The 26,531-nt window shown below is 39.5% G+C and overlaps 1 protein-coding gene across 1 annotated transcript; it reads right to left on the reverse strand.

The window, feature by feature from the left end:
• On the reverse strand, positions 4,497–10,962 carry LOC109843357 (ABC transporter G family member 10-like). Its single transcript, XM_020412290.1, is given in 3 exon segments — positions 4,497–4,569; positions 9,340–9,808; positions 9,810–10,962. Coding segments are annotated over 2 exon segments (1,533 nt in total). The 5' UTR covers positions 10,886–10,962; the 3' UTR covers positions 4,497–4,569; positions 9,340–9,351.

The following is a 26,531-nucleotide window of genomic DNA, read 5'->3' on the forward strand; positions in this document are numbered from 1 at the left end:
ATATACCCTTGCTTATATTTGGTAGCAAGAAAATACCCTAAAGTTTTTTTTTAAATTACACTTATATACCCTCTCTTATTTTTTAAGCACTTATATATCCTAAAGTTATTAAAACTTGCAATTAAATACCCTAAAGTTTTATCTGGCACATAAAACCCTAAAGTTTTTAAAACTTGCTATTAAATGCCCCCAAGTTTGCATAACTAAGGTTTTTTACGTACAAGTTTTAATTTTAGTGTATTTAAGTGCCTCCAAAAAAAAGTAAGGGTACATAAGTGCAAGTCTAAAAGACTTTAGGGTAGTTTTTTTCCTACCAAATACAAGCTGGAGGTACATAAGTGAAAACTTGGTGAAAACATATGGTATATAGGTGCTATTTAGCCTTATCTATAAGAGTGTGAATGGTCAGATGCGTATTTCTCAGCAAAAATGGAAATTGGAATTGAAGCCAGTAGGTGTTTAGCTGAAACGAAATGGATCTTATGGCTTAAATATTGCAATAAGATTTACATTTTCAGTGCTTGGTTACCAACAAGATTGTTATAGATAGTAATTGGACTCATGTTTTGTACGAAAACAACTAATTTGGTCGCAAAAAATGTAGCAAGTTCTGTATTAATAACAAAAAAGAAACTACACCATGTAACTAAATTAGTTGGTTCTAACTAAAATATTTAGATTGTTTTAAATTCGTAGAGAAACTAACACTTTGATTGCAATGAAAATGTACTTCCTATAACAAAAATGCAAATTGAACGGTTTTTGCAATCAACCAAACATTGAATCTGAGACTCAAAGTACATTAAAATACATTTACCATAATAATGATATAGACATTCAAACAACGTACTTAAGGTTAATTTCTTGTAATTACAACGTACCAAACATAAGTGCATGCTTGCCAAAATAATTATATTTATAAAAGTTCAACTTTTTTTCCTTTTTCTTTTCTTTCTTTTTTTTCTTTTTCCAGATAAAGAACCCCAACTAAAAGGGATCCTAGCCGACTTTCATTACCCTAAAAGTAAGCATGTCCATCCGGGCCGGGCCGGCCCGGCCCGAAAATCCGGGCCCGGGCCAGGCAAAACCGGACCCAGACCTGGGTACCCCGGGCCCGGGCCCGACTGGGCCGGGTTCCTAGCTGGCCGGATTTTTTCCAATTTTTTATCAAAATTTTTAAATTTTATTTAAATTTTAAATTATAAAAAAAGATAAGAAAAATTAATAAAAAACAATAATTTTATTAATCACTTAAAATGACATAAATTACAAATAAAAAATAATAAAAACAAATTCTTTATTAATAATTAATAAATTATTTATAAATTATAAGTACAAATTTATTTTGGAATTCATCGCATCACAATAGATACAACTTTTTTCGAAATAATTTAATTCAAATTTAAAGCTAAGAAATAAAAATTACAATTTTATGAATATTATCTAATCATTATATCTATCTGCTAGTCCCAACTCTTCAAATTTATCTTCAATCATAGCAATCCGTTCGATGCCTTGTGTTCGCTTCTCGTATCTCCACCAATCCTGTAAGCACATCACCGCTTGTACAGTATACGGATCTAAGCATGTCTTGTGGTCGTCGATCAAACGTCCTGCTATGCTGAACGCGGATTCCGAAGCTACCATCGAAACCTGCACTGTTAGTAAGTTACGAACCATGGTGAAAAGTATAGGATATGAAACTGATCCATATACTTTCCACCATTGCAAAATATCTAAAGCATTTCCTTGACATTTAACTAAAGAAGCAGATAAATATTCATCTATTTCAAAAACCTCCAATGATGACGATCCAAGTCCAGATCCACCAGTTAGCTCAGCTACCATTGCATACCTATCAAAACTTACACTTTTACCTCGACCTGTGCTCGAAGTCGAAGCTGAAGGTGCCGAAGCTGAAGACTGTTGTGTAGCTACACCATATCTAGCTGCATACTCATCATATAAGGTTTGAAAATAATTTCTAATAGCTAAATGATGAGTAGTAGCAGTAAGGGTGGTTCCATCATCTAAGTCTATAATCTGATTACCATACAAGGATTGTAACAAACTTCGAAGGCCAATATCCTTCAAGCATGGATCAATAAGAACCCCCAAACCAAAAATATGATGAATAGGCCTAAAATACTTATTAAATTTGCTCTCCATTTGAAAAATCATAGGTCCAAAGTATCATCCATACGATATTTCCCAAATTTTTTTTGAATATTTAAAATTTGTAAAGCAGCTAAAGTAATGGTTGGATAATAACAGCCAGATAATAACATTGTAGCATCATAAAAAACTTATAACATTTTATTTAAATTACATATAATTGTTCATTCATCTTCAGTTATTTCATAAGTGCTACCAGAACTAGAACTAGAAGCATAATAGTTTATAAAATCAGTTATAATGTCTTTATATTCTATTGCTACACTTAACATTGCATAGGTAGAATTCCACCTATGGTCAATATTTTTTGGAATTAGTCTGTGCTTTATATTTTTTCTTTTACAAAATTGTTTCCATCTTTTAAGTCTTTGTTCAGAAGCATTATGCATATAAGCAACTGTTCTAACCTTTTCTATCATGGGTTTAATTTCAGTAAATGTACTTTGAATAATTAAATTTAAAATATGACAGATACACCTAATATGAAAAAGATCACCATGACATGGCAATAATTGATCTGATAAAATCAACAACTACATTGTTATTACTTGCATTATCTAGTGAAAGAGAAAATATTCTTTCTGAAATTTCTAATTTCATAAGTTCTTCAATTATTAAATTTGTAACATTAATACCAGTATGTGACTCTTCTATTGCAATAAAAGAAACAACTCTTTTAAACATTTGCCAATTTTCATCAATCCATTGTACTGTGATACATAAATATCCAGTTTGTGCTCTAGATGTCCAAATATCAGAAGTTAAAGAAAATTTACAGTTTAAAATTTTAAAATAAGAAATTATTTTTCCTTGTTCCTCCTGATAATATTTTAAAATATCACATTGACAGGTTTGACGAGAAAATTTTTTAAATGCAGGATAAAAACCATCTCTAAACATATCTTCAAATTCATCATCTTCTACTAATTTAAAAGGAAGGTTTTTAAGAATGATAAACCTGATTACGCATTTCCTGGCTCTGGCAGCGTCATAGTTCCAACTACCGAGACTACCAGAAGAGGAGGATTGAGAAATCATGGATTGTCGGATATCACATTGAGGAGTCTGGCCTTTGTTGTGTTTATCTAAATGGCGTTTGAGGTGGTTGGTGCCGCTCTTATGATGAGCTTGAAAAATCTTGCCGCACAACGCACACTTAGCCTTCTGGGTGAGGATCCCACCATGTTCATCCTTGGTGATGTCGATTTTCTCGTAAAAATTCCACACATCGGATCTTGGCCTTTTAGGAGCTCTTGGTGCAGATTCGTCGCCACCGGATTCAGGATTAAATTCGGTAGGAGTAGACCCAGTAGGACTCATTTCAAGATCGTGAGATAGGTTTTGCTCTTTATAATCAGATCCAGAAGCCATTTGATGAAAGGATTAGAAAGTATAAGAGAGTATAAGAGTATAAGAGAGAAGTAGATGAGTTTTGGTGTGAAGAAAACAAATAAAAACCCCCCTCTATTTATAGAACCAGCCCCCTAAGCAAATGATCAAAATAACCTCACAAAATAGCCGTTTTTTGACCGTTTTTTGGGACAAAACGGTCAAAAGACCGATTATGGCCGGGCCGGGCTGGGCCCGGCCCGACCCGGACCGTTTGCCACAACTGGTCCTCTCGTGATCGTTGTGGTCGGGTCGGGCCGGATGCGGCAGCCCGACACGACCGTTTTGGCCACAGATGTCACTTGTCGTGACCGTTGTCGGTCGGGTCGGGGCCGGGCAGCCCGGCCCGCCTCGGCTTTTTTTCGACCAACGGTCACTAGTGGTTGACCGTTGCCACCGGGCGGGTCTCCGGGTGCCCGGGCTGCCCGGCTGCCGGATTTTTGCCCGGCGCGCCTTGTTCCGGGTCGGGTCCTGCGCCTGGCTGGGCGCCGCTGAGGCAGCCCAGACCCGGGGCCGGAAACCGGCCAGGTTCCGGGGATTGTCCGGGCGAAGGCTCGGGCCGGTTTGGACTCGGACCGGCGGGCTTTTTGAACAGGCCTACCTAAAAGTGAATTGGTTATAAGTCTACAACGAAAAGTAAGTACACAACTAGGAGTACAGCTTTGCAATATCCTTTGTAGTCTTTGCAACTCCTCTCCATGACCATGAGCTCCATCAGCTACATTAACAGGTGCAATAGACTGTTTTCCTCCCCCTCCAAGAAGCCTTCTATCGTAGTTATCAAATTCAGAAGTTAGCATAGTAGACGATCTTCCTCCAAATTTCTAGTGAATGTGAGTGTTTGTAGTGAAAATTCTCGTGTTCCTTTCTATCTCCCCACACAATCTAGATTAAAGCAAAGAAAAAAGAGCTCCACTTTTTTCTTTGATCCTCTTTGAAAGTATCATATTTCCATTCCACCCATAAATATCATAGAGAATCCTGAGAGCTTCAGTAACTTGAAATCTAAAATTTAAAGAACCACACATAGATTTAACAAACTCACACTTGATAAAAAAAAATGTTCATGAGTTTCATTTTCTTTCCCACACGGTACACAAAGAGGATTAGTATAGATTCCTTTCAAAAAAAAGTCTGTCTTTAGTATCCAATTTGCTAAGAATAGCAATCCTAAAAGAATCAATATTATGCGTTGTCTACTAAAAAATAATCAATATGATGCATTGTGTTGAAAGTCTTTCCTGTATTTTTGCCAGTTCCCTAAATTTAATTTAGTCCCACATTCATTAGAGTCAAATTATTTTGTAATCATAATACTATTAATAAGACTAGAGAGGAGAGGGACAAATCAATCCTCTCTAATTACTCTTTCTACATGGTATCAAAGTCGCATCTTAGCCCTCCATCAAAACCAACTCCCATCCATAAATCTCATCCCTTAATTTAAATCCTAGCCTCTCTGTTCTCAAGACAAAAACCCTAGCCGTCAAAAACCACACCACCGCTGTCGACCGCCCTGTCCATCAACCTCTCCGGTGGCCCCACAGTTTCACCTCCTTTCTCTTCTCTATCTTTGAGGTCAGCATCCCTTCTTGCATCACCGTCAACGTCGAGTGGTCACCATCAACTCCTCCTCCTCATCCTCTGTCACTACCGCCATCGCCCTCCAGTCAAAATCTACCAGTGCTGCTCTCCCAGATCCGCTTCCATCAGACCAAACCTGACCCTAACCCTAACAAAGACCATAACCTAAACCTAAATCACCTAAAGCCCTAACCCTAACCAAACCAGACTTGACCTGAAACCTCTAACCCGAAACCAAACCAGACCAGACCCTACTCCTAGGCTGCAGAAACTCTAGAACCAAGAAAAAAAAGAAAGAAAGAAAAATTGGAAGGAACTCATTTACATGTTTACCCATGGTATTCTACCTGATATGCTTAAGATTGGGTGGGTGGATTGTTCGTTGGATGTGCTAATTTTTGTTGCTGATTGATTTGGTTAGTATTTGTCAGAACTTGTTAGAGCTTGGTTTGTTGCGCTAGTTGACTACTAGTCGTTATAGTTGTTTGGAGGATATTCTTTTGTTTGATGACTTTTTATTTGAAATGTGAAGCGAAAATAGAGGTGAAAACCACTTCAGAGGTGATATATACCAAAATTATCGACAATAAGTTGGATGATGATAATTGCCAATATTGGAAACAGATAATTAAAATTTATGTTGCTAGCAATCAAAAGACGCGACACTTGACAGAAGGTCCTCCTGATTCAATGACTAAGGAGTGGATAGCTAATAATGTGCTACTGCTTGGACAGATCATCAACATAGTGAAGTCACGGATTCAGGATCTGATGCTTCATTGTCAGATTGTGAAGGAGCTTTGGGCATACTTAGGTCGATTATACTCAGGAGCTAGATATGTGAATAGATCTTATGACATTCAGAAGATCCTTTGCATGAAACAAGTGGAACTGACATTGGATGTGCATTATGCAGAGTTTAATCAACTAGCTGAGAAGTTCCGATAGATTTTTCTCATTACGTCAGATGTAATCAGATGTAGGATTAGTAGGATCAGTTGATGGCCTTAATCTTCTTAATGACTCCACACCCTATTTATCATTCTGCATGATCACATGTATTAGGTTGTACAATAGTCTCCTCACTTGTAGAGACTTATCACTTCCTGAAATGGGTGACTCCTACAATCTCATCTATATTTCCAGTCATCTCATCAGATCGATCTACCTTAGTATCCCAAGGAAGATAGACAAGAGGCCGCGGTGGTAGTTTCTTAGGCCATGGTGGTAGTGGTGTTGAGCGCGGGTGTGGGGGATGCTTTGGATGACATGGAGGATGAGAGGATAGTTCATGAGGAGTCATAAAAGATTATTCTTCTGTTTACTGTCATTATTAAAAGAAACTAGGTCCTATGAAGTTTAATTGTCCTCGGTTCCTCGGTTGTAGGACAAACAACCTCGAAATTCACATGTAGCTGCTCAGGAGAGTCTTTTAAATGATCGGACTCGTCATGAGCTTGAGCAGTTAGAGCTATTCCAACAATTAAGAAAGATGTTATCCTCTCCCGCTATAGCTACACTTATCCAATTAGGTAATCATATTGCGTGTCTTACATCATCATCGTTCAATACTTGGGTTGTAGATTCAGGGGTGTCTGACCACATGACTAAGAACCGAGGTATACTATCCTCTTGTACACTATGTCTCTTACTATTTATTATTATCATCATTTCATTATTTTATGTCTTCTCTAGACTCTCACTCAGTTCCCAAGAACGTGTCGGAAGCACTATTTATCCCATGTTGGATAGCAGCAATGCAAGAAGAGATGACAGAATGAGACTTGAGAAAGAAAGCTGTTGAATGCAAGTGGGCTTACACAGTCAAAGTAAATCCAGATGGATCTCTAGCTTGCCTTAAAGCTTGACTAGTTACAAACGGTTATATGGTACATTAACACCTTCTCTCCTCTAGCAAAAATGACGTCCATCCATATTCTTTTCACTTGCCGCTCACTATCACTAACCAATCCATTAGCTGGATATTAAGAATATTTTTCTAAATGGCATTCCGGATGAGGAAGTTTTTGTGGAGCAACCACCAGAGTTTGTTGCTCAGGGGGAGTATGGGAAGGTTTGCAGATTAAAAAAAGCTCTCTGTGGCTTGAAACGATATTTGAGAGCATGGTTTGGACGTTTTACAATAGCAGTTTAACAATTTGGTCTTCATCGAACTTAGAAAAACCATTCTATTTTCTGGAGATTTCTTGGTGAGAATCGGATCCTTCTGATTATATATATTGATGATATTGTGATCATTAGAGATGATGTACATGGTATTAGAGACTTATAAAGGAATACCTACAATAACAATTTCAGACCAGGTCTCTTGGGCCCCGAAAGTATTTTCTAGGCATTAAGATAGCTAGATTAAGGAAGGGAATCATTTTATCTCAGAGAAAAAATATGCTCGACATGTTGACAAATGCCAGAATATCAGAATTCAAGGGTATTGACTCACCTATGGATGACAAGAACTTCTACTAGATTAGGGATCTTGAGAAATATAGGAGATTAGTTAGGAAGCTAAACTATTTGACAGTTACTAGGCCAGATATTATATTTTCTGTTAATATAGTTGGTCAATTTCTATCAGCATTCAGGATACCCTACATGGAGGCTGTGAAAGAGGATTCTTAGATATCTTAAGAAAATTCCAGACAAGAGACTTCTCTATTCAGATAGTAAACATTAAAGAGTTGCAGGTTTGTCGGATGCAGATTGGACAGGATCTCTGGCTGAGAGAAGATCAATTACAAGATATTGTGTATTTCTTGAAGTAAATCGAGTTTCATGGAAGAGCAAAAAAGCAAAGTGCAGTTTCTAGATCTACAATTGAGTCCGAGTATCGAGCCATGGAGAATCTAACCTATGAGCTTATCTGAGTTAGAGATATATTGATATAAATTGGTTTTCCTCCTAGATGTCCAATGAACTTATATGGAGACAACAAGCCTTCCATTCACATAGGCGCCCTTCAGAACATCGGCTTGTACAGCTATTCTTACAAAATCTCTTAGGACACAAATGTAAAATAACTAGGGCGAGGATGTGTAAGATTTGCTGGGCTTTTGGAAAGTAATTCTTAATTTCATCCACAGGTTTATTTGGGCTTCATTTATGGGCCGTTCTGTGACTATCAAATAAAAGCACTAGTCTGCATGTCATTACCATGCTCTGTAAAGATGGTTAGAGGTAATTTTGTGTATCCAATTTCTATATCGAAACCATGTTCGGTGAACGGGGAAAAAAGAAGAAAAAGGTGCGGCTTATTATGCGGATTAGGATCCTCTGAAGTCGGGAAAAGAAAAAAAGAAAGAAAGAAGCCAACACCGCAACCCCGGCCACCCCAAAAAAAACAATAAAATAAAAATGATGGTTATATTTCTAAGTCCTAAAGATCTGTTTGGTAATTAATTCAATTAAATTGGGACAGCTTTGGTCCTTAAGTTGGCAATGGCTACAATCAATTTATTAGTGTACTAGCTCTCTGGTTCACAATTGGACCAGTTTAGAGTCTCGGATTGGAACTGAAATAAATTGGGCTACAAATGACTCGATCAGTTTTTGCAAATCAAAGGAGTATCTTAAACCGATCCATGTTCAAATTTAGTCTAGTTTTAAACAGTTTGTCAATTAAAAAAGAGAGTTGTCAAACTGATCTAAGTCAGTTTTTCTTACAATGGTAAAAAGACTATATCACTGTATATAATATCCATTTTTATTTCATATCGAGGAGAAATCATAATTATTTAAAAAATATGAACTATTATGATATGGGAGATTAATGTCTAACTTTCAGTGAAAAAAATGAGGGGATTTGTATCCTCAAAATTAGCTGGAGAGCTGGCGTAGTTGTTGCAAAGTCTTCAGTAGTAGTTTTAGTAAAGAAGGAGAAGAAGAAGAATATAAATATAAAAAATGTTACCGTACGCAAAATTATGTCTCGTTTATCTTGTATAAATATACGGGCGCAGGGAACTTGGTGAGACTGTTTATCGACGTCGTGGGCGAGAAGATTGCGGCTGATACATAATGAACATAAATAACTACAGAACCGCACACGTACACATATCTTATCTACACGTAAAATTAAAGCTCCTAAAGAATTGAATCTCGAGTTATCAATCAATTACATAAAATAACACACAACAAAAAACTCATAAAAAAGTTGGGGGGGAAATTAATTACCATTAACGCTTCTCAATTTAATCTCTTCAACCTACAACACCTCACCCAAAGAACCACAAAGCAAATAACCCTATACCCAACAATAAACCCCAGCATCACAATCAAGCTCCTCCATTTTTGCTCCCCAACCAACCCTTGCTGCCTCAAAAACATCTCCCCATCAACGACACAGATTCCTTCCCCGTCTCTGGTCACGCACTGCCTCCTCCCCCTCTCCCCTCCGTACTCGTTCACCATAAACCCTTCAAACGGATACTTAAACAAACTCAAATAATGCATAAAAATCCAGTACTTCGGTATGTTCCTCTTCGCGATAAAATACCCGGAAAATAGGAAAAACGAACCCATCAAGCCTGCGATCAACGAGTTGCCCAAAATGAAATTAGGAACCATCGCGCTGAAGCACGATACGAAAGAGTTCGCCATCGCCATGACCAACCAGACCACCAGCCAAAAATAGAGAAACCCGTGTTGAGGATAGGAGGAACGTTAATGTAAACGCGAAAAATCCGACTCGAGACGAAATGTTGTCTACGTTCATGAAGATCGTTCCTAGCGCAAATCCCGCTAAAACGCACTGAAGCATTCTTGCCGACGATAGCTGCCTTGTTCTGAGGACGTTCTTGAAGAATCTGGCTGTGAGGATTCTAACCTCGTTGAAGCGAGAGTTTGCGTAATAAATTCGAGCTTCTTTAGGGACTAGATCGCAAAACTCTCGCTGGGACATAGAAGGTGACGGGGCCATGACCTGACTTGGTAGCGTTTCAACTGCATCCATGGCGAACTCGAGCACGTTAACGTGGGGCGGGATCGAGTGACCCGATTCGATTAGTTTCGCTTCGAGAGACGGAAGAGAGCCGTGGTGCTTAACGGACCCGTTGGAAATTAGCAGGATCCTATCAAAGAGGTCCAAGATCCGAAACCCGGGCTGGTGGATGGTGAGGATCACGGTTTTGCCCTGGAGAACAGCCATCGATTTGAGAATAGTGATGACGTGGAGGGCGCAGGCGGAGTCGAGGCCTGAGGTGGGCTCGTCGAGGAGGAGAATTTGTGGGTCGTGAACGAGTTCGGATCCAATCGAGACCCGACGCCGTTCTCCACCAGATAACGACCCGATTCTCGAATTCGCCACGTGCGCAAGCGAGAGCTCGTTGAGGATGTCCTGAACTCGGGTTTCGGGCTCCGTCCGGGCACAGCGGAGTCGGGCTGAAAACAAAAGCGACTCGCGAACCGTCAGTAAGGGGAAGAGGGTGTCATCTTGGGTGACGTAGGCAGAGAGACGGCGGAGCTTGGTGGAGGAGGAGGAGGAGGATAGAGGGGCGGCGTTGAGGAGGATATGACCGGAGATTTCGCCTGAGGGGAGAGCTCCGGCGAGGATGGAGAGGAGGGAGGTCTTTCCGGCGCCGCTGGGGCCTACGATGGCGAGGAGCTCAGAGGGGAGGGCGGAGCACGTGACGTCGGAGAGGATGGCGCGTGAGGGGATGGAGAGGGAGAGGGAGATGGCGTCGAGGCGGTACCGAGGTTTTCGGGTCACCGGAATCGACATGGCCGTTAATGAATGAAGAGGGAGAGATTGAGGAGTGAATGGGATTAAAGTAAGGGAGTTGAGAAAAATGGAGAGTAGAAGAGGAGATGAGCTAACGTTACCAAACTTAAAACTTGAGAGTGCCCACCCTCTTGATATTATGCGTTATTTTTCCTTCTTCATGCAAGAATCAATTTTAAGTATAATATGGTTGTGTGCTGGAATCTTGGTGGCTTAGGTGTGAGGCTTTTGTATAGGAAGTTTTGAGGTGTATATGTGTGGGTGTGGTTGGTGTACGTACGTATAAGTTAATACGTGATGGTTTGTGATTTATTTACCCGATTCCAAAGTTTGATAGTTGGATTCGATCTTAATTTCGATGCGAGAAGTTCTCTTGCTAACTGTATTATAACTAATAGATTTTTACCAAATAGTCACCACTCTCAATTTATTCATGAGCTCAATTCATGTCAGGTTCCATTATCTGGATCATATGGAACCTCTAAAGATACGTAACAATCCCCTTTCTTTTTAGGGCATGTTTGGTACATTTCTAAAAAAAATGGGAAAACAGAAATAAAGAAATGAAATGATTTCAAGACATTTCCAGTGTGCTTTCCAGTTTTTATTTATTTTGTTTGTTTCACAGTGAAATCAACCCCTTAAAATGTATTTCTTTGTTTCCACATGTTTGTTTCATTACTTTAGAAACAAGAAATTACATCCCTATTTACATTTCCATTTCTAATGTTTGGTATGCACAAATACCCCAACAAAAGAAGAGTTGAATGCCAAAACCATGGTGAGCTTAACGCTCCCAAAGTAGTTCACAGCAATAATCCCAACGGAACAAAGCCTAACGGTCATTTTTTAAAAACCGCACAAAAGTAAAGAGCTGACAACGGTCAAGTAAAAACCATCTATATATTGTGTCCACTTGGGTGAGTAATTTACAGTTGCAGCAAAGCTAGAAAGCTCCAACAATTCATAGAGCCTTTTCATTTTGGTGCCTTCTTCAAAATTAAATTACCCAAGGGCCTTCTTCTTTGACAGTGCTTAGCCATGGCTGCTGCCCAAAGAGGTATGCACAAATCTCCTGAGATAAAATGTTTATGCAATATACCAACACCATTGAAGCTGTGCAAAGTAGGTTCGAACAAGGGCAAATTTTTTTGGGGTTGTGCCAAATACCCAAATAGATCATGCCAATTCTTTAGGTGGGTCGAAGATGAGAAAGAAATAAAAAATAACGAAACCAGAAAAGAAGAACCTTCTCTTCAATCAGTGTCGGAATTAAAAGAGCTGGAAACAAAGCATTTGCGAAGAGAATTGAAGCATGCAATTGAACAAGTTGAATATTTGAAAAAATGTATTATAGTTTTGGGGCTATTCAATATTTTCCTTGTTCTTGTAAACATTGTAATCTGCATCTTGAAAATATAATAAAAATATTTTGTGTAAACATTTTGGTTATAAGTTATAATGCAATTCAACTTTTCTGTTCTCTTTGTAGAACAAGGCTATTCCAATACTTAACAGGCATGTAAATGTCAACTTCTGCATATATATATCATCAGAGAAGAATCACCAGGTTTGTTAAGCAATTGTGCTCAGGTCTACGTCAACTTCATCACATATTCATCACCAAGTTTGCAAGACAATGTTGGCTGCATTCCACAATTTGGACTGCCTCGCCATATCATTGCATGTAATTTTTACTGGTTTAGAATATCAAAAAACATGACATTCATCACTGCACAAATAGGAACTGAGCAAAACAGAAAAACCAGAACACAACAAAGCTTCATTGTTTAACCAACTGAAAGATAACAAAAAACTGAGCAAAACAGAAAAACCAGAACACAACAAAGCTTCATTGTTTAACCAACTGAAAGATAACAAAAATTCAGCTAATAAACAAAAGGTTTCCAGCAGAGAGGCAACTGCGTAGTGAATAATGCCAAAACCACAAAAATTCAGCTAATAAACAAAAGGTTTCCAGCAGAGAGGCAACTGCGTAGTGAATAATGCCAAAACCATCAAAAACAGCAGAGAGAATCAGCACATGCTAGGATAAGCAAGCACAGCATTTTCAACAACGTATTCTACACCATGTTAAAACAGCATGCATAATTTGATTGTTGAATTTGTACATAGAAAAGAGGAAGTAGTCCCTAAGTGTAGAGTGTAACAAAAAATAAGACCAAGAGGTATGAACAAGTGCTTAGATAAACGAAAGTGTCAAAACAGCACAAGACAGTAGCATATGTAGCAGTCAAAACAACACAAGGCAACAAAGACCAAGTAGTTTATAAGTGGTTTATAAAAAAAATAGTCAAAACAGTACAAGGCAACAACACATGTAGTCTAGCATGCACAACAATTTTAACAGAGTGAGTTGAGATGGGTTCTGAAAGCTGCTTTATGAAAGTGATGTGTAACCAAACAATAATAGAGTTCTGAAAGCTGCTTTATGAAAGTGATGTGTAACCAAACAATAATAGAGGTATGAACAAGTGTTTAGATCATGCAAGAGTCAAAACAAGTGAGAAAGATATCATATATAATAAGGCATGCACAACATTAATATTGCACAACAAATTGTGAGCTGATAAGGGGTGTCAAAACATCACAAATAAACAACAGTGAGGCCAAAAGATTGAATCAGGTTTTGTGCTCAAATAGGAACCTACTTCATCACATATCCATCATCAGCAAATAATTGTATGATAATGTTGGCTGCATGCCCGATAATACTAGTGTTTTCATAGCTGAATAAGAATATCATAAAGTGTGGATAGGGCTGCCTTGCCAAATGATTGTTTGCAATAAATGCTGGGTAAGAATATAAAAAACCAGCCCCACTCATCATTGCACAAATGTGGTTGCTTGATGTTTCCCAAAACCCAAAACCCAAAACCAGCCATGAGTCACAATGGGTGAAGCTATATGTGCAGAAATAATCAGCTTCAATAGGCGTGGGGAAAGCATAAAGTGTGGCAGTGTATCAAATCAGCTCAAGAGCTGACTGAAGGTCTCTGTAGAGGATGAGTCACGTGCTCTCAAATATATTACAAACATACCAGATCTAGGAGTTTAACAAAAAAATAGCCTCATGTTTTTTGCTCGCGCAAAATCTATATGGTAATTGCTAGCTCCCCACCGGTCCTGCAAAATATATAACCAATTAGCAAGGATGAATCAAAAGTTCAGCACACGTATAAAAGCACAAGTGTAGTGTAAAATCCTACCTTCACCCACACTCATTTACTTCCCCCTCCTTGCATCTGCATGAAATTGTCCAACAAAGCCCTTTGGCCAAAGTCACTCTTACCTATAAAATGCCTCGCTTTGGTTTTATTTTCAAATGTGGTATCATAAAATAGCTCCAGGACTTCTATAGGGTAAGTTTCTTTGTGCCTAAAGATGGCTGTAGACAATTTCTCAGTCCAGTGCTGATTAACAAGATTGAGAGATGATGAAAAGAGTTTAACTTCATCCACCATATGTTGCATGATGTCACAACCAACATCTGTCTTTCTCATGCGACCTTTCACCGATGGTATTTTTTTATGGTAGTCCTTTCTGGAGGCGTTATCATTGTTGGTTTGAGATTGATTATCTTCATCTAAAAAGTTAATTGTGGGAAGGGACTTCTGAGGCACAGACATGCTAACATTTTGATCTTCGTCATCATCTCCAAGGTTGATTGCATCGTGGCCCCCAAATTTCTCCATCGAGGCCTTGGAAAAGTTACCTCTTGCTTGATCATCCCACAGATGACAGCTAGGTTCTCATAATGCTTCAGCGGCTTATTTATGTAATCTTTAAGCCTACTCTTATTTTTATCCTGCATGTCATCAATATCCAATTCAATATAAGGAAGCGTATTTATTTGTTTGGTCAAATGAATCAACATTTTGAAGATATGCACGCTTCATTTACCTCATTCCATGTATCAAAGCTCTCGGGATCCAGCATGATTGTTTGTGTTGCCTTATCCCAACCTGCGCCACTGATATTACGCGCAGCCTGCATGTCTTGAAACCAAGAACAAATTGTTTTCATATGGTTAACAACACTCTTGGTAGCAAATGATGTACCAAATTGCTTATTTACTTCAGCGGCCACCATTGCAAAGACATGTTGCTTAAAGTTTTTGTCTGGTTTAAGGCCAGACCTTGCCAAATTGACCAAAAAAGGTATGAGCACGTCATCGTGAGCAGGGGTCCACCATCTGGTTGGGGACCCAGATGAAGCTGCTTCACCACGTGGTATTTGTCTTTTCCTGTGGGCCACAACCTTGAATTTTTTGGGTGAACTAGCTGAAGTGGCTACTACTTCATCCCTTTCCAATCGTTTTTTACTACCTGAATCAGAAGTAGTCCCTATAACACTAGTTGGAGAATGAAAGTAACCGGAGGAATTGGAGCCTTGAAATGGTTGTGGCAAAGATGGGGCGTTACTGAGAATGTGCATATAAGATGAAATGGGGTGAGACATAGGGAAAAGTTACCATCGGTATGCAGAACATTGGTAAAACCAGAGGGTGATTGCACGTAGGGGGAGGATGGCTAGAATATTAGGTTGAATGGGTGATTGAACCCACTACTTGATGGAAGCACGGGAGAGGGTGGTTGGCTCCTAGCCGTTGGGGAGTGAGTGGTGGTCCTCACGTTGGCCAAATCATGCACAGCATTGTTTGCATTATCAACCATATCCTATAGTCCAATAATTCATATGTTAGTCCAAAAAAATATTAAGAAGATGGTATTTTAAATTGACTGCTTTGGAATAGAGCAACAAATGTTGTGAGACACATGAAAGCATAATACAAAAGATAACTAAAATAGTATTAAAGTACATGACATAAAAGAGGAATACATGATATCCTGCATAATAACAAGGTGTAGATTGATGCCCTAACCAATAAAGAAGTCGCACAATTGGATATAACCAACACATGTTAATGTAGCAACAAACACAGAGTGCGAAATAAGTTACAATAACCACAACCATAATAAACTAAGAACAACTACAGGAATCATATAAAATCACACCGCGGACTCAGTTGTGTCACCATGTCGGTATTTACAACAATAGTCAATCCACATGTCCAAAGCGATTTGATCTCTGCGAGATCTCCACTCATCCTTTGAGGCTCCTTGTTCTCTAACAGTTTGGGACTGCAAGAAATCAATAACAATGTTATCTTCATTAATATCCAATTCAGTATCATCCTCATAAATGTCGATATTCTCATTCAACAAGTCATCGTCTGGGTCCACTGTTGCAATGTAGTTATGGAGAACCGTGCATGCCAAGACAATGTCGACTTGGGTCTTAAAGGGGTAGTGGGGTTTTGCTGTGAGAATCTTGAAACGATTCTTCAATATACCAAATGTAGCTTCAATCCTTGACCTCAAAGAGGAATGTCTAAGATTGAATAACTCCCTCCTATTTTGAGGTGTTCTCCCCAAAAATTCCTTTAGATGATAACGGACGCTACGATATGGGGATATAAATCCTGGCTGGGTTGTGTACCCCGCATCACAAAGGTAGTATTTGTAGGCATCGAAAATTGCCTATAGGTCTCCGTGAGCAGCTCAATTCTAAGAGGAGGTGAGGAACGTCACTATCCAAGTCACATAAGCTCAATTAATGTCGATGAATGCTTGAAGTGAATCGACGAACTACGTGAAGCAACGGAGTTTCAGAATAACGAGGATACGAATTGATCGGGAGCCCCGCATCGCTTACAAAAGGCGAAATACCCTTCGTGTCTCATTTATTCCACAGATGATCTAATCATTGGAGCTTATAGAACTCCTCGTCAACTTTCCAACGTACTTTGAATCGCTCAAATCTGAGTTCGGATGAAGAAGTTACGGCGAAAACGGACGAATATGCAAAACGGAACGTCTCAGCCTGAGTTGAGACACCCCGAGGTGTCTCGGCACAAACGAGACACCCCAAGGTGTCTCGGCCAAGACTGGGGGTGGCCCCGTTATTCCTCTTAGGAATCGTCCAAGATCTGGTACAAACGAGGACGATAAAATAAAGGACCTCGAGAGCAAAATTAACGCTCTAATGTCTGCTCGAGAGGTGAAGAAGACCGGGATTCCGTGTCCTTACCCAAGAGAATGGGAATCGCTCCCGTATCCAGCGAAGTTCAACCTAGTTCACGCCGTTCGACGGGAAGGGCCCGCCCTCTCAGCACCTGATCTACTTCAAGTCCCATTTGGGTATGATCTCCGGCAATGAAGCCTTGATGGTTCGGTCATTCGTGGGCACCCTTCGCGGGCCTGCTTTCGATTGGTACCGCCGTCTCAAGCCCAGAAGCATCAACAGCTGGGAGGACCTGGAAAGCATGTTCCTCGCTCATTTCTTCGATGATGACGCCGAAGTGTCGATCAGGACACTCTTCGATGAGAAACAAAAAGACGGAGAGTCGGTGGATACCTTCATCAAACGCTTCCGCAATCAGGCAATGAACTGCAAGGATCCCGTCACGGAGGAATTCGTCTTGCAGACTTGTCATAACAACTTGTCCATTAACATCTTAGATGTTATAGGAGTAGATCCAAACTCAACTCATCAGTTTTAGACTCGAAACTCCGACGACGGCCAGACGATAAACGCAGCGCCGGAAGGACTTCAGCTATTCGTCAAAGCATCGAATAGACTAAAAATCGATGGAGCCAAGAGTCGAAGCTAACTACAGGTCCTTTACACTGATTGAAGGCTGGACCAATCACATCCAAAGTATTCTAGCCTCTTCTATAAAAGAAATGAGTCTGGAACGCTTTGGAGGGGGTATCTGTAGGCATCGAAAATTGCCTATAGGTGTCCGTGAGTAGCTCAATGCTAAGAGGAGGTGAGGAACGTCACTATCCAAGTCACCGAAGCTCGATTAACATCGATGAACGCTTGAAGTGAATCGACGAACTACGTGAAGCAACGGAGTTTCAGAATAACAAGGATACGAATTGATCGGGAGCCCTGCGTCGCTTACAAAAGGCGAAATACCCTTCGTGTCTCATTTATTCCATAGATGATCTAATTATTTGAGCTTATAGAACTCCTCGTCGGCTTTCCAACGCACTTTGAATTGCTCAAATCTGAGTTCGGATGAAGAAGTTACGATGGAAACGGACGAATATACAAAACGAAACGTCTCAGCCTGAGTTGAGACACCCCGAGGTGTCTCGGCACAAACGAGACACCCCAAGGTATCTCGGCCAAGGCTGGGGGTGGCCCCGTTATTCTTCTCAGGAATCGTCCAAGATCTGATACAGACGAGGACGATAAAATAAAGGACCTCGAGAGCAAAATTAACGCTCTAATGTCTGCTCGAGAGGTGAAGAAGACCGGGATTCCGTGTCCTTACCCAAGAAAATGGGAATCGATCTCATATTCGGCGAAGTTCAACTTAGTCAACTTCACGCTGTTCGATGGGAAGGGCCCGCCCTCTCAGCACCTGATCTACTTCAAGTCCCATTTGGGTATGATCTCCGGCAATGAAGCATTGATGGTTCGGTCATTCGTGGGCACCCTTCGCGGGCCTGCTTTCGATTGGTACCGCCTTCTCAAGCCCGGAAGCATCAATAGCTGGGAGGACCTGAAGAGCATGTTCCTCACTCATTTCTTTGATGATGACGCCGAAGTGTCGATCAGGACACTCTTCGATGAGAAACAAAAAGACGGAGAGTCGGTGGATACCTTCATCAAACGCTTCCGCAATCAGGCAATGAACTGCAAGGATCCCGTCACGGAGGAATTCGTCTTGCAGACTTGTCATAACAACTTATCCATTAACATCTTAGATGTTATGGGAGTAGAGCCAAACTCAACTCATCAGTTTTAGACTCGAAACTCCGACGACGGCCAGACGATAAACGCAGCGTCGGAAGGACTTCAGCTATTCGTCAAAGCATCGAATAGACTGAAAATCGAAGGAGCCAAGAGTCGAAGCTAACTACAGGTCCTTTACACCGATCGAAGGCTGGACCAATCACATCCAAAGTATTTCAGCCTCTTCTATAAAAGAAACGAGTCTGGAACGCTTTGGAGGGGGTATCTATAGGCATCGAAAATTGCCTATAGGTCTCCGTGAGTAGCTCAATGCTAAGAGGAGATGAGGAACGGTCCTATAAAAGTCCACAGTCGATCACATTCCTCGATAACGTCGATGAACGCATTGAACAGTGGGATCGTCATTGACCTACGTGATAGAGCAACGCTTAGTTCAGTAATAAGGAGGATTTACGACATTTGATCTGGGAGCCCCGCGCTCGTGCGCTTACAAACGAAAGGCGAAATACCCTTCGTGTTCTTTTTATTCCTAGATGATCTAGATTATTGGACTCTTATAGAAGCTTCCTCCTTTGGCTTTCCAACGCACTATTGAATCGCTCAATCTTGTAGTTCGGGTGATGAAGAAGTTACTTTTGGTGGATACTGGACGCAATATGCCCAAATCCGGAACGTCTGCGAGCCTGCAAGCTTTGAGGACACCGAGGCATACTTCGCGGCCCAAGTGAGACCACCCTAAGGGTGGTCTCCAGCCCTAAAAAAGTGCAGATTTTTTCTATTTTTCTGTGATGTTTGGTTTTAACCGCTGGCCGTTGCTCCGGATCTCGCTCGAAAGTATAATACAGCTCCCTGGAGCCTCATTTTTTGAAGAGCATCTCAGAATTCTCGTGCGTTTCGGCGAAGCCCTGCTGAACTAAAGACTTAAAGTGCACAGATTTCAGAGAGGAGGAGTTAGATCTATAGCCCGGTTTGTTCCTTAGGATTATCCCGTTGCGGTAATCTTGAGAAGAGTGATTATCTCGCTTCGCCGAGATAAGAGCTACAGTTTCTCGATCCCTTCACGGATAGACGAAACTCTGCCCAAATATTGATCGTTCGGTGGTCCACGGACTAACGCGTTCCCGTCACAGGCCAAGATCCCACGCAAGCAGCGGGCGATAAACACTCGTTGCGTTTGTTTGAAGAGAATTGTAATTTTTTTGTTTTCATTGTGTAAAAGTCTTATAAAAAGACTAATTTTTGTATTCGTTGTAAACATCTGAAGTTTGTAATGAATCCCGCAATGAAACAATCAATTTTCACCGCAAACAGTATTTACCTACATAATGCAAAGTATTTTAATGAGATATGACTTAGTAAGTATTAGTGAGGACTACTAGTCTAATGAGCATTTACTTTTTGAGTTTTTGAGATTGTTACCAGTGTACACCCGTAAGCCATAAGGTTGTGGTCTAGATAAAGCATCTTGAAGGATTCTATAATCGTTAGCCGATCCCTCCCACCCAGCTAGAATGTAGGTAAACATTTTGTTTGGTGTGCAAGCCGCAAGAATATTTTGTGTGACACATTTGCGCCCTCTGAAACGCGCAACAAGTGAGGCAGGTAGCATAGCATCCACATGTGTCCCATCTATTATACCTATGCAATCCTATAGAATTCAAGTTGCTATGTTAATGTAATGATTGAGTAGTTAAGAGATTCATTTGCGCTAGTAGGTAGAGTGGTTGTTATACCTTGAAAAAAGGATAGAAAGATGGGTTGTTTTGGATCTCCTGAGGCACCTCATTTGGTGCTTGTTTCATATATCGGCCTTGTATGCACGAAATTGCTTGCAATACTCTGTTGAAGTATCTACTAACTGTCTCCCCTGATCATATAAATTGCATTCTCATCATACGATTTTTTGATTTATGACCCAAAGTGTTTAACGTTATAGCAAGCTGCTCCTCTACAGTTATAAATCTTGAGTCCTTTAGGAGATGATTTGTCCTCGTAGTCTTTGCTAGTTTAAGAAAAGCACCCGACCGCATTCTAACAAAGTTTTGACAACTATCACTATAACCGTGATAGATACGACTCATCAACTCTGCCCTAGTTTTTTCATGCCTTAGTCTTTCTGCACTCCGTCCAGATCGTAGCGTTCTGCGGCGAGACCTCATTCTCCTCAAAAATGTAACTACTAGAACCATGACAGAAAATGCAGCCCCAGCACACATTCTTATAACGCTCTCTTCATCAACATAATCACCATCCATCTATACAGTATTGCTTAGAAATTAGAATTATACATAAAAACCCAAAAAGATACTAAATAAACAGCTACAAGATATGCTTCTAGTAGTACTATTAACTTCATAATACCCATTCTAGCCCTGCTTTAATATTAGCTCGCTTAATAAACCTAATCTATGCGTGCATGTTAGTTACTAGGGGATAAGAACAGAAACAAACAAGAATTAGCCCTGCATTATGAAGCCCACATTTTACGAAAATGCAACAACATGATTAAATATGGCTAAATTACAGATTAAATATGATTAAATATGGCTAAATTACAAATTAAATATGATTAAATATGATGCAATAACAAGATCTACTACAAAATTAAACCTCCAAATTACAGAAAATGCGGATCTACTCTCGTAGAAACTAACGCCTACATTACAGATTTAATATGATTTAACCAAAAAATTCGTGGCACCATCAAAACGATAAATAGCATGCTTTCGGACCTCAGTTGTTAAGATCTACTAATAAAAACCAACTATCAGCTTCAAAAACAAACTTTCATCTTCACAGCCAAAGTAAATATCAGAAATCACATGCATGCACCAAATATTTCTCCTATTGCTTTTGCTACAAAGGAAAACAACCTGAGAAAAAGAGATCGAACTCGACAGGTTTGTAGTGAGCGACACCCCAATAACAGGCAATAATCAGGGTTCAGCTCAAGAGGAACCTTCACCTTCTGCAAGATCACCCTACACAGAACAAGGACAAGCGGTACCTTCCCCTTCTGCTAGATCTAGAGCAGCAACCCAACAAATAACACCGAAACTACATTCAGTAGTTCTAAGCGCAGGCCATCTTCAGAGCCGACGTTTTTTTAGAAATTAAATTGCGACAAAAAAAGAACTGAGAAATGGCGAAATAGAGAGGAAGAAGAAGAGCAGTCATCAATGGCGGTGAGGCTAACGACGAAAGAGGGAAAAGGAGGAAACCCTCTTCAATAACTCTGCCGCTTCGTTTCTCGTGCTCATTGATTAAATATTCGGTGAAGGGACATTTCCTTGCGTTTTTAGCCCAAAACGAGCTGAAAACACAATTCCGAAAAAGCTGACGTGGACCCCAATTCACAACCTCATTTCTCAAAATTGGTTGGTGAACCAAACATAAGAAATTGAAATTGATGGAAACCAAAATCTGACCTGACACCCATGTCAGATTTCATTTCTTTGTTTTCACTGGTTTTTGGGCAAAACAAACATGCCCTTACCAAACGCAAAGGGAAAGAACAGTATATTAATGGGAAATTTTGCAAAATAGACCGTTTTTATGAAATATATAGCAAAATAGACCACTTTGGTAAATAATTAGCAAAATAGACATCTTTTTGGCTAATAGGCCAAAAATAGGTCAATTTTGAAAAAGTGAGTTCAGAAAACATACGGGACTAGTAGTCCCGTATGTTTAAAGCTAACTAATCTAACGATTAGCGAACTTAGAAAATATACGGGACTACTAGTCTCGTATATTTTCTACTCACTAACAAAACATACGGGACTAATAGTCCCGTACGTTTTGCAGAACCACTTAACCTCTGCCCAGCAAATCCACGGGACTACTAGTCCCGTGGATTTGCTGGGCAGAGGGGCAACATGCACCAAACATGCATGGACCTTATTTATCGATTACAACCAAAATTTTCGTGATGCATCCGGTCAGAAATAAAGGTAATAACTCATGGACTTTGAACAGTCAGAATATATTTGTAAATACATTGAAAAAACCACTTCCAACTCGATGTATCCTCCACCTCCACAACTGCAAAAGCTATAGGAAATAGCTCACCGTTTGCATCTACATCGGTCGCAACCAAGAGCACTCCTTTGTACTTGCCATATAAATGTGTTCCATCGATACTTAAGAGCGGACGACAAAAAGAGAACCCTCTGATAGCGGGCCCAAATGCCCAAAAAACACGTATGAACCTCTCCATTTCTGGCGCGACCTCCTTAGACACTATGTCATATCCGGTACCCGGATTTTTCCTCATAATTGCTGAAAGGTAATGCAGAAGTAATTGGTAAGATTCCTCCCAATCTCCAAAGATTTTAGTCAACGCCTTCCTCCATGCATCATATGCTTTAAACTTGGATATTGTTATTCTTTTCATATCATATACCCTTGTAATTATCTGTCCTGGAGTAAGATCAAGTTCCCGTCTAACTTCGGGCATAATTAGCTTTGTGATATAAGAGGAAGTCAAAGTCTTATGATCATAAGTTGCAGTCGAATTAGAACATGTATGGAGTCCGCAATAACTAAAGATCATAAATTGGCCAAGTGATTTTTTCCTAATAGTTGCATTAAGCTTCCATGGACACTTTGAATTTCTATCATCTGCAGCACTTGTATTCTCTCCTTGACCTTTCTCATTAAAGTAACACTTTACATGATAGCTAGTTGTGTTGCTTTTTACCGTCTTGAATTTGACCCGGTTTTTGATTGTCCATTCACGTATAGCAAAAATTAATGTTTCCTTGTTCTCGAAAAGATCTCCTTTCTTGAAAGTAAAGTCCTCGGGTCGATCGAAATTAGGGCCAGGATCGACGAACTCAGCTTGTGAGGCATTTATCCAGTCATCATTTTGAAACTCTTCTGGCAACGGCTCTTCAGACTCTACATAGTCGTTATTTACGCAATATTCATCCATCCAACTTACGTCATCATTGGTCTCTCCAATTGCATACTGCATACTATGAAGACGTTCATCCTCTTCAGCATCTTCAGTATCATCATCGGCATCTACATCCTCATCATTATCCTCTACTATTGTAGAACCCCCTGGTAAATCAACTGAAACATGACCCGGCGAGTTGTGGAACACGTCATTTGACATTGCACCCGACTCATTTTTTAAGCGCATGGCACTTTGAGATAACGAGATTTGATTATCAAGCATGTGGGAGAACTCTCCACGAGCATATGAAACTTCAGCAACCACAGACATTGAAATATTTTTAATAAACAACTCGATTGATATTTGTTTTTCCGCAAGTTGTATCATGTTATTCAATTCTTCATCATTGGTGATCTCTACAGCAATTGTTCTTTGATCATTTATTGGACAATTACAGAAGACCTTAATGGAATTTTTTGGTGATCTCTACAGCAATTGTTCTTTGATCATTTATTGGACAATTACAGAAGACCTTAATGGAATTTTTGATGTGATTAATTTTAGTAACTCTGTATATTTGCGCCATCAATCTATCAAAGTTATAATTTCTGGACAACATGAACATTTTCCTAGAGCCTCCATCGTATATAGGCATATTATTCATTCCAACGCTCAGTTTTCCATTGAATAAGCAAATAATCGGTACTTCATTCGCCATTTTAACTGAAGCATTAAAATTCATCATATAAAAATTATATTTTTTTTCCAAACATTTTCCTAGACCATAATTATATATTTCTTCTAGATATACAACATTAACTAAATAATACATATAAATTTATGGAAAAATTAAAATTTGTACCTTGATTAAATTTCAGATCTCCTCGGCCTCGCAGAGAATCGACGGCGTCGGCGTCAGATTTGAGGGAGGAAGAGGTGAGTTGGGTTTGGGGGAGAGAGATAGGGATTGTTGGGTTTTGGGATAGATGGAGATCGGGTTTGGGAGAGAATGAGAGCTTTGATCGGCTTGGGAGAGAATGAGAGCTCGGGAAAGAGAGAGGGGGAGATCTAGAGTTGGAACTCAGGAGAGAGAGAGAGAGAGAGGGGGGATCGAGAGTTGGTGCTCGGGAGAGAGAGAGGGAGATGTCGAGAAAAAGAAGCGAATGTGGAAAATGTGTCCTAATTTGAGGTATATATATAGTCTGCAATTCTACGGGACTAGTAGTCCCGTAGAAATTGCAGAGCCCATTTCATTCACGACAAATCCACGGGACTACTAGTCCCGTGGATTTGCTGGGCAGAGGTTAAGTGGCTCTGCAAAACATACGGGACTACTAGTCCCGTACGTTTTGCTAGTGAATAGAAAATATACGGGACTACTAGTCCCGTATATTTTTTGAGTTCGCTAACCGTTAGATTAGTTAGCTTTAAACATACGGGACTAGTACGAGACTACTAGTCCCGTATGTTTTCTGAACCCACTTTTTCAAAATCGACATCTTTTTGGCCTATTGGCCAAAAAGATGTCTATTTGCTAATTATTTACCAAAGTTGTCTATTTCGCTATATATTTTATAAAAACGGTCTATTTTGTAAAATTTCTCTATATTAATTTCTTAACCCCCATATTTTCTATTTTACTATTTTATCCAACGATAATTTGTATTATATATATAGTGTTCCTAAGGTGACGCCTTAGATAATCATCTAAGGACGTGGCCTAAAATCACATGATTGAGCTACATTATGGATGATCCACTCCGTTGAACTTGATCTACATATTTTAAAACTCTAACACATCAAGTTTGGGGTGAACCCGTCGTCGTTTGACCCTTCATCCACTCGTATCAATTTTAACGATTTCGAATGAATAGAACTTTTCACATGGCTCCACGGAGGGTCAAACGATGATGAGTTTACCCCAAACTTGGTGTGTTGGGGTTTTAGAATATGTAGATCAAGTTCAACGGAGCGGATCATCCACTAGTACATCATGACATACGTTAATTGAGATTAAACATACGCTACAACTTGATCCTAATTAAGCAAACAATTCATACTTCTATTGTAACATCGATTAGGGGCTATCCAACTTGTAGGTGCATGCATGTGTCTATTCTTACGTAATAGAAGAGTTAAAAGCAAATCATCTTTGCTTCAAAATAACCAGCAAAAGAAATTTACCAACTTACAAACTAGATAAATGCGGACTTTTTTAAATCGGTTATCAAATAATCAATTTCAGAGTGCGGTATTTTTAATGTAAATTTCATCAGCAACTCCACCTTAAGGTTTCTCCAAGCAAGATAATCGATTTTCTTCTGGAAACGCATCAGGGAATATTTTTGCAAAATAATTAATTTATACATCGATATGGATGACTTATGCATAAAAGATTAACGTTAAATTGTTCAAACTTAGTAATTGATATCAATAGCGGACCCAAAGAGACCACAGTTGGCCACAGGCCCACAGCGCCAACACCCCCACCCCAAATTATGCAATTTTGCTTTAAAGTAATTGCAGGAATTATTTACAAGTTTGGATTATTTGTCCTTTGAAATATGCAGTTTTAATTTCTTCGAGATTAACTATTTTTATCAGTGATCTTTATTTTCTATTTATTTAAAAAACAAAGATCACTGATAAAAACAGACCACTTTGGTAATTAGTGTAGTTACATTTTATTTTCTTTAGTTGTTCACTACCATTCTATATAAGTTTTACATTACATATGTTGATATGTTGGTTGTGCCCAAAATTATAGATGTCAATACAATTGGGTAATATTTGGGAAATATTTTTTTGCAAAGTTTATATCTCTATCTCACTAGAGAATAGTTTTTATTATAAAAACTTGTTTTTTAAACTTTGTGAGACATGAAAATAAGAGTTTATTGACCATAGAGTGGTGAGATCGACATTAACATCGTGTTAGTGTGAAAAATA

The sequence above is a fragment of the Asparagus officinalis genome, chromosome 5 (genome assembly GCF_001876935.1).
Source record: "Asparagus officinalis chromosome 5, Aspof.V1, whole genome shotgun sequence".
NCBI classification, from domain to species: domain Eukaryota; kingdom Viridiplantae; phylum Streptophyta; class Magnoliopsida; order Asparagales; family Asparagaceae; genus Asparagus; species Asparagus officinalis.